The 19,613-nt window shown below is 36.9% G+C and overlaps 1 protein-coding gene across 6 annotated transcripts in view; it reads left to right on the top strand.

Moving 5' to 3' along the window:
• Window positions 1-19,613, top strand: part of SBF2 (SET binding factor 2) — a 234,630-nt gene that overhangs the window by 167,993 nt on the left and 47,024 nt on the right. For all 6 annotated transcript variants that reach the window (XM_032112338.1, XM_032112341.1, XM_032112339.1 and 3 more), the window contains exons 17-20: window positions 1,492-1,560; window positions 16,874-17,044; window positions 17,914-18,170; window positions 19,413-19,585. In XM_032112338.1, coding sequence (XP_031968229.1) covers window positions 1,492-1,560; window positions 16,874-17,044; window positions 17,914-18,170; window positions 19,413-19,585 — 670 coding nt within the window. The remainder of the gene's footprint in view (window positions 1-1,491; window positions 1,561-16,873; window positions 17,045-17,913; window positions 18,171-19,412; window positions 19,586-19,613) is intronic.

Genomic DNA, 19,613 nt, shown 5'->3' with positions numbered 1-19,613 from the left:
CAGTAACTCTGGGCAGAAGTGAACCTTCACAATTGTGAACTTGTTGTATGCCTTTTCAGAATATATATGTAAGCAGTTTTCTAAATGCTGCTGTATTTAACTGTAATGGACATTGGTATTCTGTTTAGGTGAGCTGGATTAAAGTAATAGAAGATGAAGTATTTGTTACTGAAAAATCACAAAGGTTGAAATAAGCTTTAAAATGATGAGAAGTAAAATAGTCTTGTGATGAGTTCTTTGGTCTGTTGTTCTAAACCTGCAGTCCACAGTCACTCTGCAGCCATTTGAGAGCAAAGAGTGAGATGAATACAAATAACATCCTAATGATCCTTAACATGATTGCTTTTGTAATGTAGATTTAATATTTCTGCTATCACAATTGGCTCTTGCCAGGTTTTTGCTAGTTGTTCTGTTTTAGAGAACTCTGATATGAGATGAAGGCATAACTGTAAAGTCTGGCGGAGGAACGCTTGAGATATTTCAATTTTGGCACTTGGTCAGTTGTTACAGTTAATAGGAGTGGTTTGAGTTTCAGGGTGCCCCCTGTAACAGGGGTTGTTAAAAATATTAAAATGAATTGTTCCTCTGGAAATGTTGGTTGTCCATCCATCATCCAGCAGCACAATGGTGATACATTTGTCTAGTACAACTGTGCGCGTTATTGTGTTCTTTAGTGGTGGCAAAAAGAGCTGATGAAAAGAACCCACCTGATCACTTTCTTAGAAAGTATAATTTTTAACTTTTCTTGGGTATTTTTTGTTCTATTTTTTTATAGTCATAAAAATTCAAGTAGTTTGTTTTTTAAATATTAAGTTACATTCCAATTCTGCTTTCTTTTAAAAGACTTCCGTAATAAAATCATGACTTTCATCAGCACAATTACTAGTTGATTTACTTTGGCATACCCTTCTCTGCCTAGAGAGACATGAATGACACACTTGACTGTTGAATGAGGCATTCAAACACTTGAAGAGAATGGGTTTTCATCTTCTTTTGAAGTTAACCTTGTGCCAAACTTTTGTAGAGACTGTGGAGGTGATTATTTCATATTGCAAAAATGTCACTTCCTTCATGTAGACGTTTTGAAAGGGCATTCTTTGGTCATCACATCACTTCCATTTTAGTCAGGTTTGCTGTTGACCCAAATGGAAGCAAGCTACCTTTTCATTGTTTCCTAGATGAGGAGAACTTTCCTTATTATATGTAAACTATGTCAGTGAAATTGTATTTCAGACATATGAATGAGAAATTGGCTCATAAATTTCTAAAGTGGGAAGAATCACAGCAATGCCTGTCTAAGAGAAATCATGAGGAGATACACATATATGTATATATGTACCCACTCATAAATCGTGTTATTCTTACATGATATCAGATGATTGAAGATTACATTGTGTGTCAGAAGGATGCCAGAGGGACTCCATAAGGCAGGAATGAAATTATAGTGCATAAAAAGGTTTTGCTTATTTTCTTCTATGTTTTTTCTTGCAGGATTGTTCATCTTCAGAAGAATACAGCATTGCTGCAGCATTGCTGCCCCTGACGACTGCCTTCTATAGGGTAAGTGTCTATTGAAAACCACTGCTGTTTTGTATTTTTTTACACACACACTTTATTAAAATGGAGAAAGTGATGACAGGAGATACATGATGGATAGGAAGATTCATTCTAGAATTTATTGATGTCAATGGAAATCATCAAAAAGACTGGTATGGACATTACTCCAGAATGGCATTTATTGCTGTTGGATCATTATGATTATGAGACACACCCAGAATTAAATGCAGGCGTATATGATGGGTTACAGAATTATCACTGAATTATATTTAGTCACTAAAATAATAGAAAAGAGTAATTTCTGATGTTACTCTGTAAAAACTATTTATTGCAGTACTACTTTGTTTAATTTGGCATGTTAAACATATACTGGCCAATATAATACAATGGTCACTGTAGTAAAATTGGCCAGTAAAGTACTTGGCCAAAAGTACAAGTTTTCAGTCTGTGTAGTTGTTAATTTTGGAGAATATTATGAATCAGTTGTTTTAACTACATATTTGTTTTCAGTTTCTTGTTTTGGTTTCTTTTTGGGAGGGGAAGTGCATAATGTTTGATAGTGGCAAAATACAATGTAATAGTAAATACGAAAACACAAATAATGCAAGTTTTGTAAGTAATTCTTTCAGAAGCAGAACTCTTGTAGTATGACTATATTTGTTTCAGTGTCCCAATACAGTACTGTTTTCACCAGTTCTGGGTAGCTCCAGTCCTGCTTTTTAGGATGTACATACCTGAGGAGATAAGTTCAGAATGTGGACTTGCTTGCAATATTAAATAGACTTTGTTTAATGTGAATGTTGTTATACAACCCAGTTTGGGAAAGAAGTGTTTAGTCGTTGGTAATTGGTACACTGTGATATTGCAAAACAGTAGTTGCTGTGACAGCTTATCTAGACATTAATAATACAGAAATTGAAAAATACAACCTTCCACGTTTCAGATTGTTTATGAGGCATTAATGAGTAGCCATAAGTAAAATGCAGAACGTTTCTTGTTTCAGCTGAATGGAAACCAAGATTTCCGCAACAAAAAGCTGAGAAATAAGTCAGTCATTTTTAGTTCAAATCATACATTCTAATCAATTTCTGGGGTTTTTTTAAACTAGAAATAGATTCTGTCATGTTGTTCTTAGAATAAAAAATGTTGAACTTTACCAGTCATAGAAAACAGAATCATCTGTTGAACACAAGACCAATTTTGACAAAGTTAGTTGTGTAGATTTCTTGACTTTTTTATTTAAACTAGTGCTTAACAACATGTAGGGAGCATAAAATGGCAGAGTTTTTTCCTCTTCTAATTATTTGAACTGTAAAAAAGTTTTATTTAAATGGGTTTTATTTCATAGCTGTACATAATACCCCACAACTGCTTTTGGGAAAGCAGTAGAGAGTATTTTCATTCTCTTATGTAAGGTAGCATGGTGAGATGTTAAATTTTTTGATCCCAGCAAATAGACTTCTCCCGTCTTTAGTTCCAAGTTTATCTTTCTCTGTTCACTCTGAGTCCTTGAGTAGCAGAATTGTTGTTTCACATTTGTTGCTGCCACAAATACTTAACTTGAGGGAAGACCTAATGAGCCGTAGAAATTTCCCTCTTCCTTATTTTATTCTTACTACTGCATACATTCTACATTTTGAAGAAACTTCTGTTTTCTTTTATTTTCTGGTTTTTAGTTTTTCTTATAAAAATATCCAACAGAGTCCACATAGCTCTTCACCTTGAGAGGTACAGGGAGTATTTTGGGGTGTTGTAGCAGTTCTGTTAGATTCCTACCTTGGTAAAGTTTTATCAAGTAGGGGAAAAAAAAAATAAGACAGTAAAAAGAGATTTCTAAAAAATCTAGTATCAGGAGTGTTGAAATAAACTTGAAGTTTTGATTTCACCATCAAGCAGAGCAAAAGTCTGGATTGAATGTAGAATACATTTTAGTTGCATATATACACTTGTATTTTTTGGTAGGGGTACCAAGATCTCACACCATTTCTCTCACAGAAAGTTCTCTGAAATCTTTTATTAATAGCCTAGACTATTTAACTCTAAAAATACACTCAGGAAACTCTGAGTCCCTGGATGGAAGAAGCATGATGAGTTTTTTAATGTTCTTGACCTGAATTAAAAATTAAAGTAACCTGACTGTTAACTTGCAAAAGCCAGCTGTTAGTGCATAATAGAAAAAGAATTTTGTTTTTCCCAGATCTAATCCTCAGGTTCAGTGATGGTCCCCTTTGGTATGTCCCATTAGATACAATTCTTTGGCAAAAGTACTTATTTTGGTATAAAACTATTCATACTAAACACAAACTGACATGCTGTTCAGAACATAAGACTATTAGACTAACTTTGCAGTGATTAGTTAAAATTTAGATTAACAGTTTAAGGTTCAGTTTGGAATTTGAGTAAAAAATTACACTTTTTGGAGGATTTTTCAGCCTGTCTAGAGGTTTTCAAAATTCTATCATAGACTAGAGTGAATATGTTCTACCTGGCATGAACCTGTGCTTCAACATGAAGAATTATCTGACCTATGCCATATGATTGTGTTGATGCTTCCCAGGCATGAAGCAGTGCTTGGCAGAGTGCAGTTGTTTTATTGGTGTTTCTGTCCTCAGAATACCGTGTTTAATGCCAGCAGCATATTAAATCTCCTTTCACCCACCCCTGTGGAGACTGAACAATGTTCGTGGTAGCCAGGAATATACAGGAATTGTGCATGTGGCAGTGACACGGGGTTTCATTTGTGTGTGCATTGGTGTAATTGCACAGGCAGTGCTCCAAATCAAGTTATCAGTGACAAAATTTGTAGTAAATCTAAAAATGTAGTAGACTTTTACCAGTCTGATATTTTACCATCTATGTTTGCTGTAGCATTTTGATGGGAAATTGTGGTGGGATTTTGTGTCACGGCATTTCATTGTTAGTGTAATTCCTGTTGCTTCAAATGAAGTAGTGAAAAGAAGTTACACAATATCACAGTTCACGTTATGGAAGGACTGTTGTGTACATGAAATGTTAGGTTTCACAAAGCAGAGCACTAATGAAACAATTACCTGTTCTTCCTAAACAACTTTACTGTATTTTACTGCACATAGCGCAGCCACCAAGTGTTTGAGTTGTATAAATAATGAGAAAGATGTGGTTTTGTTTGAGTTCAGCAGATGAGCTAAGAAACTGAGCAGTAAGACTACAGCTTGGAGGTGATGTTGGTAAGATTCTGGAATGGTTATGTCATGCATTAGCCTCAAGGGATTTTCTAAATATCTTTGGAAAAACAGCAGAAAATTTGAAGAAAGGAACAAGCTGGCATGATGTAACCCATCTTGTCTTAATGTCTTTGCTTATTTAAAAACTAGTCTAGCGTATTTCTACACAGATCCAATTAAAATTACAAGAAACATCACACTGTGTACAGCGTGCTAGGAGCTCTTGGGATGTCTGGTGAAATTTCAGAATTCTCCCTGAAGTCTGGTGACTGATCTATTGTGAAACTTGATCAGGCAGGATTTGATCGCACTCTAAGTCAGAGCTGATGGGATTAAAGTCATAGACAGGAAGTCAGCACTGGTTGCATATTTGTGGCCTGGAGTAATAATTGAATTTTTCTAGAAAAAATAGTCCCAATGCTTTTTAAAAATTTTAAATATTGGACACAAGCTGTTAGCGAAATGTGACTCATCAGTGACAGTGGACTTTGGTGTGTACTGTTAATGTCACAAAAACAAACAAATTTTTGCTTCTGGGTTAGAAAAAGGTTTTAGTTTACCCTTAGTAATACTGCTGGAATTTTGTTTAAAATTGAAACAATATAAATAAAATGTATTTATACGTGAAGATAAAAGAATTTTTCCATGTTTTCACGGTACGGGTGACCCATGCGTATTCGGTATGTGGTCACTTCTGTGTGTGAAGTGGAAATGTAGTGTTCCTTGGTGCTGTGGAAAAGAGCTCTTGTTCTACGTGCGGGAAGGCAGGACAAGAGGAAAGGCACGTATTTTAATTGTGTTTTCCTTTTATTAACTCATCAAGGAGGACAATTTGACGATTGCATAACTGGCATTGTCCAACTCACAGGGTTTGGATTCCCTGTTTCATCCTGGGCCCCTGCCAAGGTGGCAGGATGTGGTGAACGCCACGCTGCATTTCTGGGAGGCTCAGAGTGCAGCCAGGCAGGATCAGTGGCAGGCACCAGTTCCAGCCTGTCCTGGACAACACCACATGGAGCAAAAGCTGGTCCCCACTGCTGCCCCAGGCAGAGGCCACCTCTCCATCTGCCCTCTCTTTGCAGCGAAGCTGATGTTTGACACTGATCAGACATTCTTTCTTGCATCCCTCAACCACTGAATGTTAGACAAAGTTACATTCCCCTCTGAACCTGATTGTGCCGGTTGTACTACAATTTTCTACCTCTCAGGGATCTTTTCCAAAATTTTGTAACTCAAACTTTTTGGTTAAACTGCATATAATCATCTTTGTTTCCATACCTTTCTGAGTATATTCTACCACATTGCATAGTCCACAGTAACACACTTGCAAATTTTTTGTTGTTTGGCATTCAGAAGTGTTTGAATAAAGGAAGTGGCACAATAAAAATACGCTATTCTGAGAGTAAAGTTTTCTCTGTGTAGATATTATGAGTGGGCTTCCACATTTATGGACAAACATTTCTTTACATTGCAGTATCCAGAGCAGTATTATTTTTCAGAGTCACAGGTGTTTAATTTAAATTTCTGAGTCAGTTGTTTTTAATGGCTTGATGTACACTTGGGGAGTGCTGATCTCTCTTAGGCAAAAATAACCCAAATGCAGCAAAATGTCTCACAGTTTGGATGTATTACATTCAAATTGACATTTGTCTTTAAGCAAAATGTACTGGAGACTGCTTTATAATTTTTATGTGACTAAATTATGTAATTCTTGGGAGGGACAGAGGGAAAAACTGATTTTTTTATTATTATTGTTTTATTTTAATGCTCTAAGCCACAAAATTTCAAATAAAATTTCAGTTGGATACTGATGCTAATTTTTTTTGTAGCGCTTGAAATGGAATGAGAGAAATGAGTCTGCAGTTTTACGGGCTGGGGCTGACTGAAATCCTTACAGTATGGCATAATTGGGCTGTTCATCTTCATGGCTGCCCATTTTTCATTTGTAATCCATGTTCCTGTACCTTTACTGAGAACGGAACAGAATTACATAAAATAGGAGACTTTATTCAGGGTTTTTAAAAGAGCAAAATCTGGTGTAAATCATTTAACTTAAAACCTTTGAATATAGCACAGAACATTTATTCAGGTCATCTTAAGAATTATCCTGGCAGCATTTTTGTGATGAAAAGGATTTTAGTCCAGGGGTTTTTTTTTACAATATTCAAGGTGAATACAAAAATCGTAATTTAAGTAAAAAGTTGAATTAATAATAAAATGTGATACAGAAGTATTTCATGTTAATACACCAATAGAAGTAATTCTAATGTTTTCCATAGTGAGATATATATGCTCTTTCATATGGCATAATGACATGAAAGTAATTTGTGTACTTTCATAGCAGAAATGGATTCAGTAACAGTTATGGCAGATGTTCTATGGAAGAAAGTCTTTATTCCTTGAAATACCTGAATAAATGACCACTCTGCTCCAGAGCCTGTTTGGTGTAGGAGAGATTCCCAGTTACAAGGATAAGGGCTTTCTCCGAAGATCGCAGGCAGTACTAGAGAAATTCAGAATAGTTTATAATACTTTAATTATTATCATGAACTGCCCTTCCAAGAGAGACCCAATTCAAGGTTAGTTATGTAACAAAAGCTTCATAATTTGAAATGTACTCTCTGTTGTGTAGCAGCAGCTACAAAGTCACAGGGAAGTTACCCAATGAAAGGCCAGTGTGGAAAATCTGTGATGGTGGGTGAAGAGTTGTTTCCATGTTTATGTCTTTATCAGGCAAATTTTACAGTTAGTATCAGCTGGAATCAGTAGAATATTGGTCCACTTCTGCTGTGGAAAAGTGGGAAAATTTGATACTACCATTGCCTCTGTTACTTTATAACAATATTATATGTTTATTTTAGAATTTGTGTAAATACCAGAGAATCGCATAAAGCTATTGGATGATGCAGTTAATTTAGAAAAGCATAATTAGTGGGGTTTTTTACAATTAATATGAGTTTTGATTCTTAACTTCAATTTCTGCACAACTGTGATTGTCCCAAGTGATTCTCATTATCATCAGCATGCTTTTAGACTCCTGGGAGGCTAGGAAGACTTTCTGTAATGTGTTGGCTTTCTACACTGAAATGTTTTCATTCTTGCACCTAGTTAATATACTTCCTTCTAAAACTTTCTGTCCTGCTCTGGTGTGCTCGGGTTAAAATCACTTCTACTTTAAAATTCTCCACTCTTGAATTGCTAGCTTTAGTTTAGGAAACTCCCATCGTGAAAGACTTCCTTTATTGTCTTGGCAAGGAGTTTTGTCTGCTTCCATTAATTTTCTTTTTGTATCTCTATCCTGCCAGTTCTGATACTATCTTAGTCTATGGAAATGTTTTTGTGACTAAGTAGTATTAAGTAACATTATTTTTAGTACTAAAATTATTTTTATTTATCCGTTCTCAGAATGCTAATCCCTTTAATACAGAAATACATTAAGTTGCCTGCTTAAAAAGAACATGGCTGTGTCATGTAATAGAAAATATGGAAGAAGCTGAAGCACAAAAGAATATTTACAACATTATCTAGTGTGTATATGAGCATTATTTGCATTCCTGGAAAATCCAGGAGCCTTAATTGTGGACAGAACTGTTGGTGTTGCTTTTGTACAAAAGAACAGAAAAATGAAATAAGTAATAATATCTGAACCCAGGCAGTTTGAGGCATTGGAAGGAAGCTGTGGAGTCATCGTTATTGTTCATAATTCATGACAGTCATCATTATTCATAATAGTCATCATTACTGTTGGTGACTGTGTCCACCAGAAGGTTAATTAATGCTGAAGTTTTTATGGACATGACCTAAAAGCAGTTTTATTGACTTTTGAGAGAGGATAATGTGGTTACTTGGCAGGTGCTTATGAATATAAGTGGGGTCATGGAAGAGCATTTTTAAGGCAATGGTCAAAGTTCTGTCAATATTTCCAAGCACTCCTCCAGTCAAAAGTTTTTATTACATGCATTAAAAGTTCTTTTCATACAAATATTATAGTTCAGTAAATTATTTTTGTAAAAGCAAACATACTTTTCAAGTTAAAACAGGAATCTGAGGATTCTTGTTAGCTGTGATCGAGTGGTTTTGCAGTATCCTTTGCAAACACAGGCACCAAAATGTCATCTCTGATCCTTAAGATTTTAACTTGTGCACTTTGGTTCTGAATGGATACATAATACATGCCAGTAGAATACATTTTATGTCTTTGCAGTAGAGAATATCTGACTTCCAAACCCATTTTTAGGTGGTGGAAAAGGAAATTAGGAAAGTATAATACAACAGGTTAGCATATTAGTAGGAGAGACTAACTAGAGAATGTTTTTAACATACCTTTACAAGGAATTTAGGAAATTAATTACTGTGGTAACTTTGCTCTGTTGAAGAAGCTGGCTTTCCCAGAATGATAACATCATGGGAAACATGGAAGAGAACTTGGCAATCTGTAGTTCCTGTCCTTACTGGTTTGTGGGAGGAAGTACTTGGTCAGGAAGAAGAAAAAGGAAATTCCCCCCAATTAAAATAAGATGTAAAGATAAAATTTTGTAGTAAATTTCTGTAACTGAGGAACTGACCCAGTATCTTCTAGAATAAGGAGAAAGCTTTCTGTTTCATTTCCACTAGTACTGGATCACATCATTCGTAACTGATTTCACTTGAGCTTGTTTTCTAGAAATGATACGTAACGCTGGTTTAACAATTTTAATTTGGTTGTAGCCCCTCTCTTTACATTGTTATTTCTAGGGGGGATTACAGTGTTACAGAAATTCTGATTCACTTAGAATTTTCACCGTGAAAGAATTTCTGGTGGTTTAATTAAAATTCTCCTAAAGCTTCTGACCTTAAAGCGAAGGAATGTAAATGAAGTAACTCAGTCTCCCATGCATTTTCCATATGTGCAAGTTCCACTTTGCCTCCTCATCACTATGTCCTTATCCCAGTAGAATGGAACTTTCTGCATGAAAACACAATTTCCTTCATTGAGTTCTGTTTCATTGTAGCATTATTATCCGTCATGGTTCGAGCAGCATTTTTTTATGTTTCCACGGGAGGGCAAATGCTTACAGATGGTAAGGGAGAGAAATTGCTGATATATTTGTATGTATTGCCTGCTTCTGTGTGAATGTCTGTTGATATCCTTGATATCTCATCAGTTTTAGCTGAGTGTGACCAAAGAACTGAGGTGTCACAAATGTTTTTCTTCCTTACACATCCAAGTGATTTAAGCCCATAATTGAAGTTTCTATCTCCTACTCTTGTTTTCACCCATATCCGTGCATTTTTTCCATTTGCTGCTTCTATACGCTTCATGACAGTACCTGCAGTTGGAATTCTTGGTGGGATGCTCTTCTTGGCTTCCTCTGATTCATCACAGCCCTTTCAGTTTGGGAATGCCACATCAGCTCGTTGTCATGAGTTCATAACACTGTGCCAGTTAGAATTCACAGGGCAGGTATGTGGCTTTCCTCTTCCTCGTGCACTGCACGTGCCAAAACTGCATCTTACCATGTGGCAGAACTGTATCCTTACAGTATCCTGCTCTGTAAGGCCCTTCCATTCAGCACCTCCACAATCACTTTCTTTGTTGATCAGACTGGATATTGTTTAATCTGTCAAATGGCCTGGTTCAGAGTGCAACAAGTTCAGTTTTCTTGTCCTTACTTTCAGAATTCTTCATAATAAATGCGGTTTCCGATTTTGCCCATCCTCTTTCTTTCACCTGAACCACGTAGTATACGTGTCACTTGTATTGCCAAGATGAGTTCTACTACTCTTAAAATTTTATGAATTTGCAATTCATATTCTGTATTGTAGCCATACATCTTTCAGATTTGCTCATCCTGCTCTTGAGGGTACTTGAGGACTATTGTTTTAATAGTTTCTTCAGATGAGGAAATGCTGTATATTGAGAGAACTTCACAAGGATTTTGACCACTGAAGACAGAGAAAGCTGCCATAGAAGAAGAAAAATAGTAATTAAAGAACTACTAGATTGAAGTGACAGAAGAACTTAAAAGTAGTTACTTTATTACCCCTTGGGGGTTACTTAGTTGCTCTATTTAGCTAGGCTTTAAGTGACATATCAGGTCATCAATAATTCTAAGAACCAGTATTTGACTACAGATAAAAGCCATAAACTTGGGACATTTACAGGGTTTATTTGTCTCTGAGCACAGACCTGGGTACCAACTTTGTTGCTGTTGGTTATTTTTGTGGGTAGAGCCAGTGCCACTATTCAAATGCACTCACAGGTGCACACTCACTGCTGAACCACCTGATCCAAAGGGATTCAGTGACTTTGTAGGAGACTTTCAAAATAACCATGTCAAAGTTAGAAAAACTCTTCAGATGGATTCAACACCTCAACGGAGAATTTGTGAAATCTGTATCTTAACTAATTGATTTAACCCGCCAAAACTTCATTGTGCTGTATAGAGGGAGAAAAATCAAACTGTTTCTCATCCACTTCTTGGAGTTTAACCTTATTTAGGACTGCAAAGTTCTGGTATGAAAATGTCTTCTCTCTTTTTTTGTGGGATCTGAACATACTTCGTTTTAGATGATTTTAGTTTCCTTTCTTTCTTTGTATAACAGAACTATTTAAATCTGTTTTTATCTCTTTGGAGAAAGAAGTGTGTTGTTATGTGTATTATTTAATGTTACAGGGAACTTTGTATTAGCAAATATCTATCTTGATACATCTTGGTAGAAATCTGAGGTATTCTTTATGGCTTTAAGTAATGTCTAGTAAATTACACATGATCTTCAGGAATCTAGGATTAGAGACCATGAGTAATTAGATGTTTAAGTGACTTTTGCCAGAAAATGTATACAGTAAATAAAGTTCCATCCAGAATTACATCCCATTTTTGCAAAATTCTAGAATTCTATTGCCCTCTGCTGGTTTAGTGTACCTGTCTGTGATTTGGTAGCACTGAATTAGGAGTGAATTGACCTTCTTTTTATTTTTCATAGTGAAATAATAGTAGATAAACAGTGTAATGGACCACTTTACTACTCATTTTATTTTAAAATTGAAGTCAATCTTGAGTCTGGTTTGATGGCTTTCTGAAGGCAAGGAGAGGTGGCAGATTGTTTTTTTGTTGGCGAGATATTCAGATTGGAGACAAACCTCCATTTAGTATTTCATGTTTTTTCTCTAGAGCAGTAAAATAGAAATTTACAGAAGCTTTGCAGTTCTTCCTTCATGCTTTAATGACCTTTCCCCACATTTGTGTGCACAATACATGTGGGCGTAATTTTATACTTTAGACCAAATAGGAAAACCATTCAATGAATGGAATTTTTTGCCTTGTGTTATCCATGCAGCACACAGTCAGACTTGGAAACATATACATGCACAATTACCCTTGTGCGTGTAATGGCTTTAAAGAGAAAGAGGGTAGATTTAAAACAGATAATAGGAATAAATTGTTTATTGTAGGGGTGATGAGACAAGAGAAGGTTGCCCAGAGAAGCTGTGGATGCCCCAGGTGTTCAAGGCCAGGTTGGATGGGGCTCTGAACAGCCTGGTCTAGTGGAAGGTGTCCCTGCCCATGGCAGGGGTGTTGAAGCTGGATGATCTTCAAGGTGCCTCCCAACACAGGCCATTCAGTGATTCTGTGATGTGTTATCTGCAAGTAGTACGTAGGTAAGGCTCAGTCCTGCTCGTCAGTCAATGAGGGTTGATGCTGGGGGACAACTTTGAAGTCTTTTTGGATTTACCAGGATCTGTGTGGGCATAGCATAGATGTGGTTGCAGGACTGGCTTGTAGGACATGTTCACTTGCAGAATTAATTTGCATCACTTGGCCAGGGGCAGCTGTTGCCTGCAGGAAGTGGTACCTACTCATGATGTGCAGTCGGTGGTGGCTGACTGGATGTTTATCTGAGCAGCTCAGAGACAGGGAGTAGCTCTTTAAACTAGCAATGCCACTGTGTCCTGATGATCTCTAAGCCTGCACTGCAGATTTCAGGGATAACTGTATCCAATACAGGAGAGGAAGAGCTTTGGCATGCAAAGGTGCTGTAGTAGCTTCCTCACAGGGGCCAGAGAGATAACCCACAGCCAGTGATTCCTCGAGGAGCTGAGGAGGAAGCTACTCTTTGCATTCAGCAACACCCTCCTTCTCACTTGTTTTGCTTCATTTTCTCACCAAATATATCCAAACCAGTAACTCAGGCTGTCACTTGGAGACAGAAATACACTTTATTTCTGAAGTAAACTGGATTTCTCTAAAAAACAGAGCACTGTTGAGTTTGCCCCTTCACTTCCTTAACTGAGAGACGTGTAGCAAAATCCTGTGAGAAAAGAGCAGTCGTAGGAATATTCATATTCTGGTTTTTATTCTTTTTGTTTTGAAAATCATTTTCCAACCTTACAATCAATAGCTGGATCCTTTGCTTTGCTGTAATGAATTTGCTTCCTTCTTTTAAGCTTTTGTGGTGTAAAGGCTAGTAACTGCTGAGTGATCAACACAACAAGCAAGTTGTGAGTGATCAGAAACAAGCAATCTAGATAATATAATGTTATAGAGAAGCTCTTTGAGGACCTGCACCTCACAGCAAGTTTGGGAGTCTTGGAACTGGTGCACATTTCTTACTGAGCTGCAAGTATCATTTTCACAATCAGAACTATCCAGTGTTGGGAAACACGGAAAAAATTCTAGGCAGGTGTTATCCAGTACCCCTCAAGGTGGAAATAATGGAAAGACAATTCTTGAATTCAAGAAGTTGCCTGTGTAGTCATACAAAGCAAGTCCCAAGCCTACCTTGTGTTTTCACAAACTGTAGCATGTAGTTAATTATTCTGAGAGGGGTAGGGTCTGTTTCATAGGGGATTTGGGAGAGGAGTGTTCAGGGGTTTTTAAGTTTCGTTAATCAATTTAAAGGACTCAGTGTCCTTTGCAGCAATTAACTGATGGTTAATTAACTGTTGGTTGTTACAATTTACACCTCAATGCTCTTTTTGTCATACTGAGAGCTTTAGAATAAGGACTTAATGAGTTCAGAACTATTTTTATTATGTTCTTCAGGGGTCTCTTTTAAGCTATCAGTCTCTAAATCCTCCCTTATAAGTAGGAAATTCTTTTGCTGCCTCCTGTGTTCATTCTGTCTGGCAGGAGTGAGTTATTGGGACAGAGGGAAAGAGCACAAATATCAGTGTAGTTTAGCTGCCCTGTGGAGAGCTAGGTGAAGATACGTTTTTTGCATGCAGTATTGCTTGATGTAAAACCCACAAAACTACTGTTGTCCTTAAATTGGGGAAATTCTGAGCAAATTCTTTTGAATGTAGCAGTAAACATTGGGGCCCTTTTGATGTGTTAGATGAGTTTCCATTCTAGGGAAATGGGCTGACTAAGCACTCTCAGGGTAGAGAATATAGACACTGCAAACTTCATGGAACGCTTATATTTGTACCAAGAGTATTTTTAGTCCGTGGATTTAGACTGCCTAGGAACAAGAGTGTGCTTCTTGAGGTTGGTATTCTTGCCTTTTTTGCAAACAAACTAACCCAAACAAGCAGAGAATCCAAGTAACTGGCAGAGCCAGGAACTGCAAGTCCTGATTTTAATTCTGTGCTCTGGCCACTGTGAGGTTTTGCCATTTGTTTTAACACATGCAGGTGACGAGAAGGATAATGTTTATGATCACTAAGCTTTTTTGATGTGTTTTCTTTCATGCTTTTGTAAATAAACCTTTTTTATTTGGTCTAGGAATTGTTGTCAGCGTTGATTTATGTTGTTGTATTTGAACATAAATCTCCAATGTTTAAAAATTATGTTTTGTACATGGTTGTTCATGCCAAATTATGGGCACAGGAAGAGCATCTAAAAGCCCCTCAGCTTTCCTGTCATGTTTGATTCCATGTGAAAATCATGTATCTCATTTTTATTTCTTTAGACACAGGGTTAGGAGCTTAAACTTCCTTTTGAGTTTGTGTCAAAGATCACCCCCTTTTCACCCAGTTTACACAATGGCAATGGAAGAGGTTGATAGTCAATTCACTCATCACGTGGCATTTGCTGCACAAATTGACGTGAGTTAACCCTACCGACTAGCTAGGCTTGAACAGACTTTTTGTTTCCTTTTTCCTTTTGTTTTTCCTTTCCCCTTTTTCTTTCCCCCTGTTCTTGGCATTCCTACTCCCTCTTTGCAGATCTGTTGTGACTGGGAATTCAGTGCCAGTGGGAAAAAAAAGTTAATCCAAGTAAAAGTCATGATATGGCTTTAGCACTGATCTTTGCTTTTGAGATATGTTGTCCATATTTTTATTCCATGATTTATTCATCATCCCTGTTCCTCTGCAACAGAGGTTTTGTGCATCTGGGTTTTGATGTAGGTCAATGATTGGGCCAGATCAGTTTGTGGGCCCTGTGGTGTATCTTTTGTGTGATTAGGTGTTTTCAAGGGATGTCCAGCAGTCCCCACAAAGATCAGTAGGACACTCTTTGTGCTGTCCTGTTCTGTGATTTAACAGCTGCATCAGGGGTGGGAGATCAGTTATCATTTCCTGTGATCTGCCATAAACTGCACCACAACTGAAACTTGGGTGTCTGTTAAAACAAGCAGCTATCTGCCCTCTCAGTCTGTATGGAGTAAACAAAGTCACATTTAACATTATTTGAACAGATGTAGATTTCTTAATAGGTTACCAAGAATTTTTGATGAAATTCTGCATGAGCGAATCAAAATCATACTGCTCACTTTTAGATGGCTAAGCACAAAAAGACACTTCAATTGGGTACATTTTATTAGCGTGCCACATACCATTTCCTCAGATACAGAATTTTCAAGGACCTTTGATAGGGAATAAGTACATGGCACATGATCAGGACTCTCAGTTCATGCTGTACTTGGAAGAGCATAGTGAGGAAAACACAGTTTGAAGAATTGCAAAACTAGAAATCTGTAAACCAGACTTCAAAAATTTTGGTTGTAATTTCCTACCCTTCCATTTGAATGCCCAAGTGCCAGCTAGGGAAGTATTGTAAGTACTGGCTGTTCTGTACAAGTCTACAATTACAAATATTGAGTGGTATTCATGCTCTCCAGGAAAGTGGTTTAGAACACAATCACTAAAATAAAATCTAAATTCTAGATATGATGTGTGTTTCAGGTATGGGTAGTATTGTGAGTGATAGTCATTAAATGAGGCACCCAGTAATGTACTTTATTCTTCCGTTCTGCTGCAGAAATAATCCTGAGCACATATTTAGATTACCTGCTTCTTTGCAACATGCAGTATACAACACAGGTTTTTTGTGGCCTTCTTTTATCAAAAAGTAAGAACATGATAAAGGATTTAATTCTTCATAATTCAGGTCATTGAAATAAATTTCCTTTCTTTGTATGTGGTTATCAAGAATATTAAACAACTCCCTGGGAGACTTGTGCAACCTAAATAAATAGATATACTTGAAAAAAATGGTTCATTCATAATGACTAATGCTGTAACAATTCTGGGTTTGTTTGAGACTTTACAGTGATCCAGACCCTTGTGACTTCAAAGAAATACCCAAATTAGCACTCTTTCAGGAACTGAATTTGGGTCATACAGTTCAGTAAATAACTCTGAAGATAACAATTTATCTAATCTTCTGCTGTTGCAACAAATGTAGTTTATTGGAAGGACTCAGTTGACACTTAGTATTACTTTGAATTTCATTACTGCGGTTCTCACTTCTAAATAAAATGAGAAGTAATTTGCATCTGTTTGAATACTGATTTCTGTGTTGTACAGCTAGGTTATTAAAAATACTGTGGTTTGTTGGCAAGGAAGATGTTTTATATTACAAATGTGTTCTGTATTGTTATCACAAAATTCTTATCTTGATTCTCATTTTTCTACTCTAAATCAAGAAAACCATCCCTTGCACTGGCATTAGACTTGTATACAGCCTCCCTGTATGTTAATTTCTTGAATGGCACAAAACTGGAGATAATTTCTCTTTCCCATGTTGCAGTACTAAAGTTGATACATTTCATATTTCAGGCTGTAAAACTAATCATATTTATACATATATATATGTGTGTGTGTGTTTCAGTTCTGAAGTCATAGCCTTTAAAAGAAATTGTATAATAGGACTGATTTGTTGACTCTGCACACTTTTTGCTTTCAGAAATTAGCACCTGGAGTTAGTCAGTTTGCTTACACCTGTGTACAAGATCATCCTATCTGGACTAACCAACAGTTCTGGGAAACAACCTTCTATAGCAACGTGCAGAATCAAGTTCGTTCCCTCTACCTTACAGCCAAAGATGACAACCATGCAGTACAGTTAAAACAAAAGGTAGGAAAATATAATAAATATTAAAGCAGTATTTTTATTCACATTTTAATGTCTCCTAAGTTACAGAAAGTTATGAGTTTTTTCAATTTTATGTGTTTTTCTTACATTTTTTCCCATATTACACAGTATTCAATAACATGAGAAATAATAGGAATTTACATTTATCTACAAAGCATTATAACTTGATGTTAGCTCAACTTAGTGTGGAAAAAGCATTTGCAAGACACCTAGTCATTCATTAGTTTAGCATCAGGCTTTAGGTCACTAATGTCAGCTGCCAGATTTCTTTATTCTACTTTGACTGTGGGCCATCTACCTCGTTTGCTTCAAGTTAATGCTAGAATTGGACTCCAACATATAAAAACATGAATATTTCAGCTGGTCTGGAACTATTTATATAAAAGCTTCCCTCACCTGAACATCCTAGGAATTTGGAGAATATTGCCAGGGTCGAGCCATGAGCTGCATGTTATTTCTCAATCTGATTTATGCTTTTTCTTATGTGAGCTAAGTGGATAAGCTGAGGAGAGCAGCTATGTTAAAAGCAGTAAACCACTCTGAAGAAACACGGAAGATTGAATGGCATAAAAAAGATCTTAAAAGAAATGATATTATTTAGATCTGCCTATGTTGTGCTGCTGGTGCATTTCAGTAAACTGCTCTCAAAGCTCAGTTCCCATAATCATAACTTTCCTTAAACCCTACTAAGGGTAGTTATTTGCTCATTCTTTTTAAATGAATATGTACGTTAAATAACTGAAGAGGTTTATTTAGCAATTTAATAAAGAAAGTTTTGGCTAAGCATTGGTTTTTAAGTTCTAGCTTTATAATTTTCTATGTCTTTATATTTCTTCCGCTGTGTCTTCTAGGAGAAAAGTCCTGCAGACCAGGATAAGACAGCAATGGACCTGGCTGCTGAGCAGCTGAGGTTATGGCCAACTCTTAATAAACAGACACAGCAGGAGCTAGTCCAGAATGAGGAAAGCACAGTTTTCAGCCAGGCCATTCATTTTGCCAACCTCATGGTCTACCTGCTGGTACCACTGGATACAAGTAAGAACAAGCTGCTGAGAGCATCAGCCACTGGGGACTGGGAGAGTGGAAGCAACAGCATTGTCACAAACAGGTGGGTGTCCGAGTCTGGTGCTCACCCGTCAGGATGGGCCATGGCTTGCAAAATGGCTTTACTCTAAATACCAGATTATTTCAGTATCTTCACTTCCTTTCCAGTTCAGTAGTTAAGGAGAGCAGAAGTCTAACATGTTTCCTCTCAAATAACAGAACTTTGTCTGGAGTGATTTACCTGCATTTAAAGGAGCATTGTATTGTCCCATTAAGAGTCTTTACTCTAGTAATGCAGATGTTGAAGACAAGCATGTGGTTTGGTGAGAAAGAAAACAGCAGCCCCAAACCCAGTCTGTTAATTTTTATATAACTTGAAAAAAATGGTGTATGAACCTAAAATCAAGAAAGCATTTGTATAGCATCTATAAAATCAGCATTTCTGTGCAACAGCTGTAAGGAAGAAAAGGCACTGAGGTCACAAAAAGCAAGAGGGCTAAACCACAATGGCAAAGGTTAAATTACTAAGAAAGCAGTAGGAGTGTAACACCAGTTACATTCATTCCCTAGCATGCAAATCCAGGACATTTCATAACAAGCCTTCCTCCCTCTTTGTTTATTGTCTTCATTATCACCTCTCTGTACAAATTCCCACTTGATAATTATAGAACACTATGTGAGAACACTGACATCAAGTAAAAGACAGGCTATCAGGATGAAACTCCCCATGGAGTTACTAATTTCTGCTGACTAAACATCTCTAATCTCAGGCATTAGGACGTGCTCAGTAGACTGGTAGCGGTGTATGTTGCAATCTATGAATTTGGCCCCTAAGATTATTATGGGAGGCATTTTTAGACATTCAAAGTACATCTCCCACTGACTTGCTTGCTTATCTAATGCACAAAAAATTTTTCTTATGATCTTTTTAGCTTTTGATTGGTTTGTTCTGTAACCGAAATACACATTTAATGTAACTTTCTCTAAATAACTGGATATTTGTTTATCATGGGTTGCAAATACTTTACTTGACTTTATGAAGAGAAGACATAGAACTCACTTCTAAAAAGCTGTTTTTTCTCTTGTGGCCCTATCTGTGCATGGAGAGAAAATTGTCCTATGTCATCATTCATGAAGTTTTAGCAGTGCAAGTACAATATAATTGTGGTACCACCATATGCTTTTAGCAAGGTTTGCAAATTTTAATGAGGAAAAAACCCCACAGCTTGTCTGTCTATCCAGGTATCATATGTGCATCACCAGCTGAATTGTTCACACTTGTTACTGCTTTTATTTCTGCCTTTAGCATTGCAGGCAGCGTTGCAGAGAGTTATGACACCGAGAGTGGGTTTGAGGACTCAGAGAACAATGATGTTGCAAACGCAGTCGTGCGCTTCATCACCAGATTTATTGACAAGGTTTGCACAGAAAGTGGGGTCACACAGGATCACATCAAGGGTCTGCACTGCATGATACCAGGTAGGAATTGTCACAAAAAGGTGCTTTG

The sequence above is a fragment of the Corvus moneduloides genome, chromosome 6 (assembly GCF_009650955.1).
Source record: "Corvus moneduloides isolate bCorMon1 chromosome 6, bCorMon1.pri, whole genome shotgun sequence".
NCBI lineage: Eukaryota > Metazoa > Chordata > Aves > Passeriformes > Corvidae > Corvus > Corvus moneduloides.
Note: the sequence above shows the minus strand (reverse complement) of the source record. Positions and strands in the feature narration are given on the sequence as shown.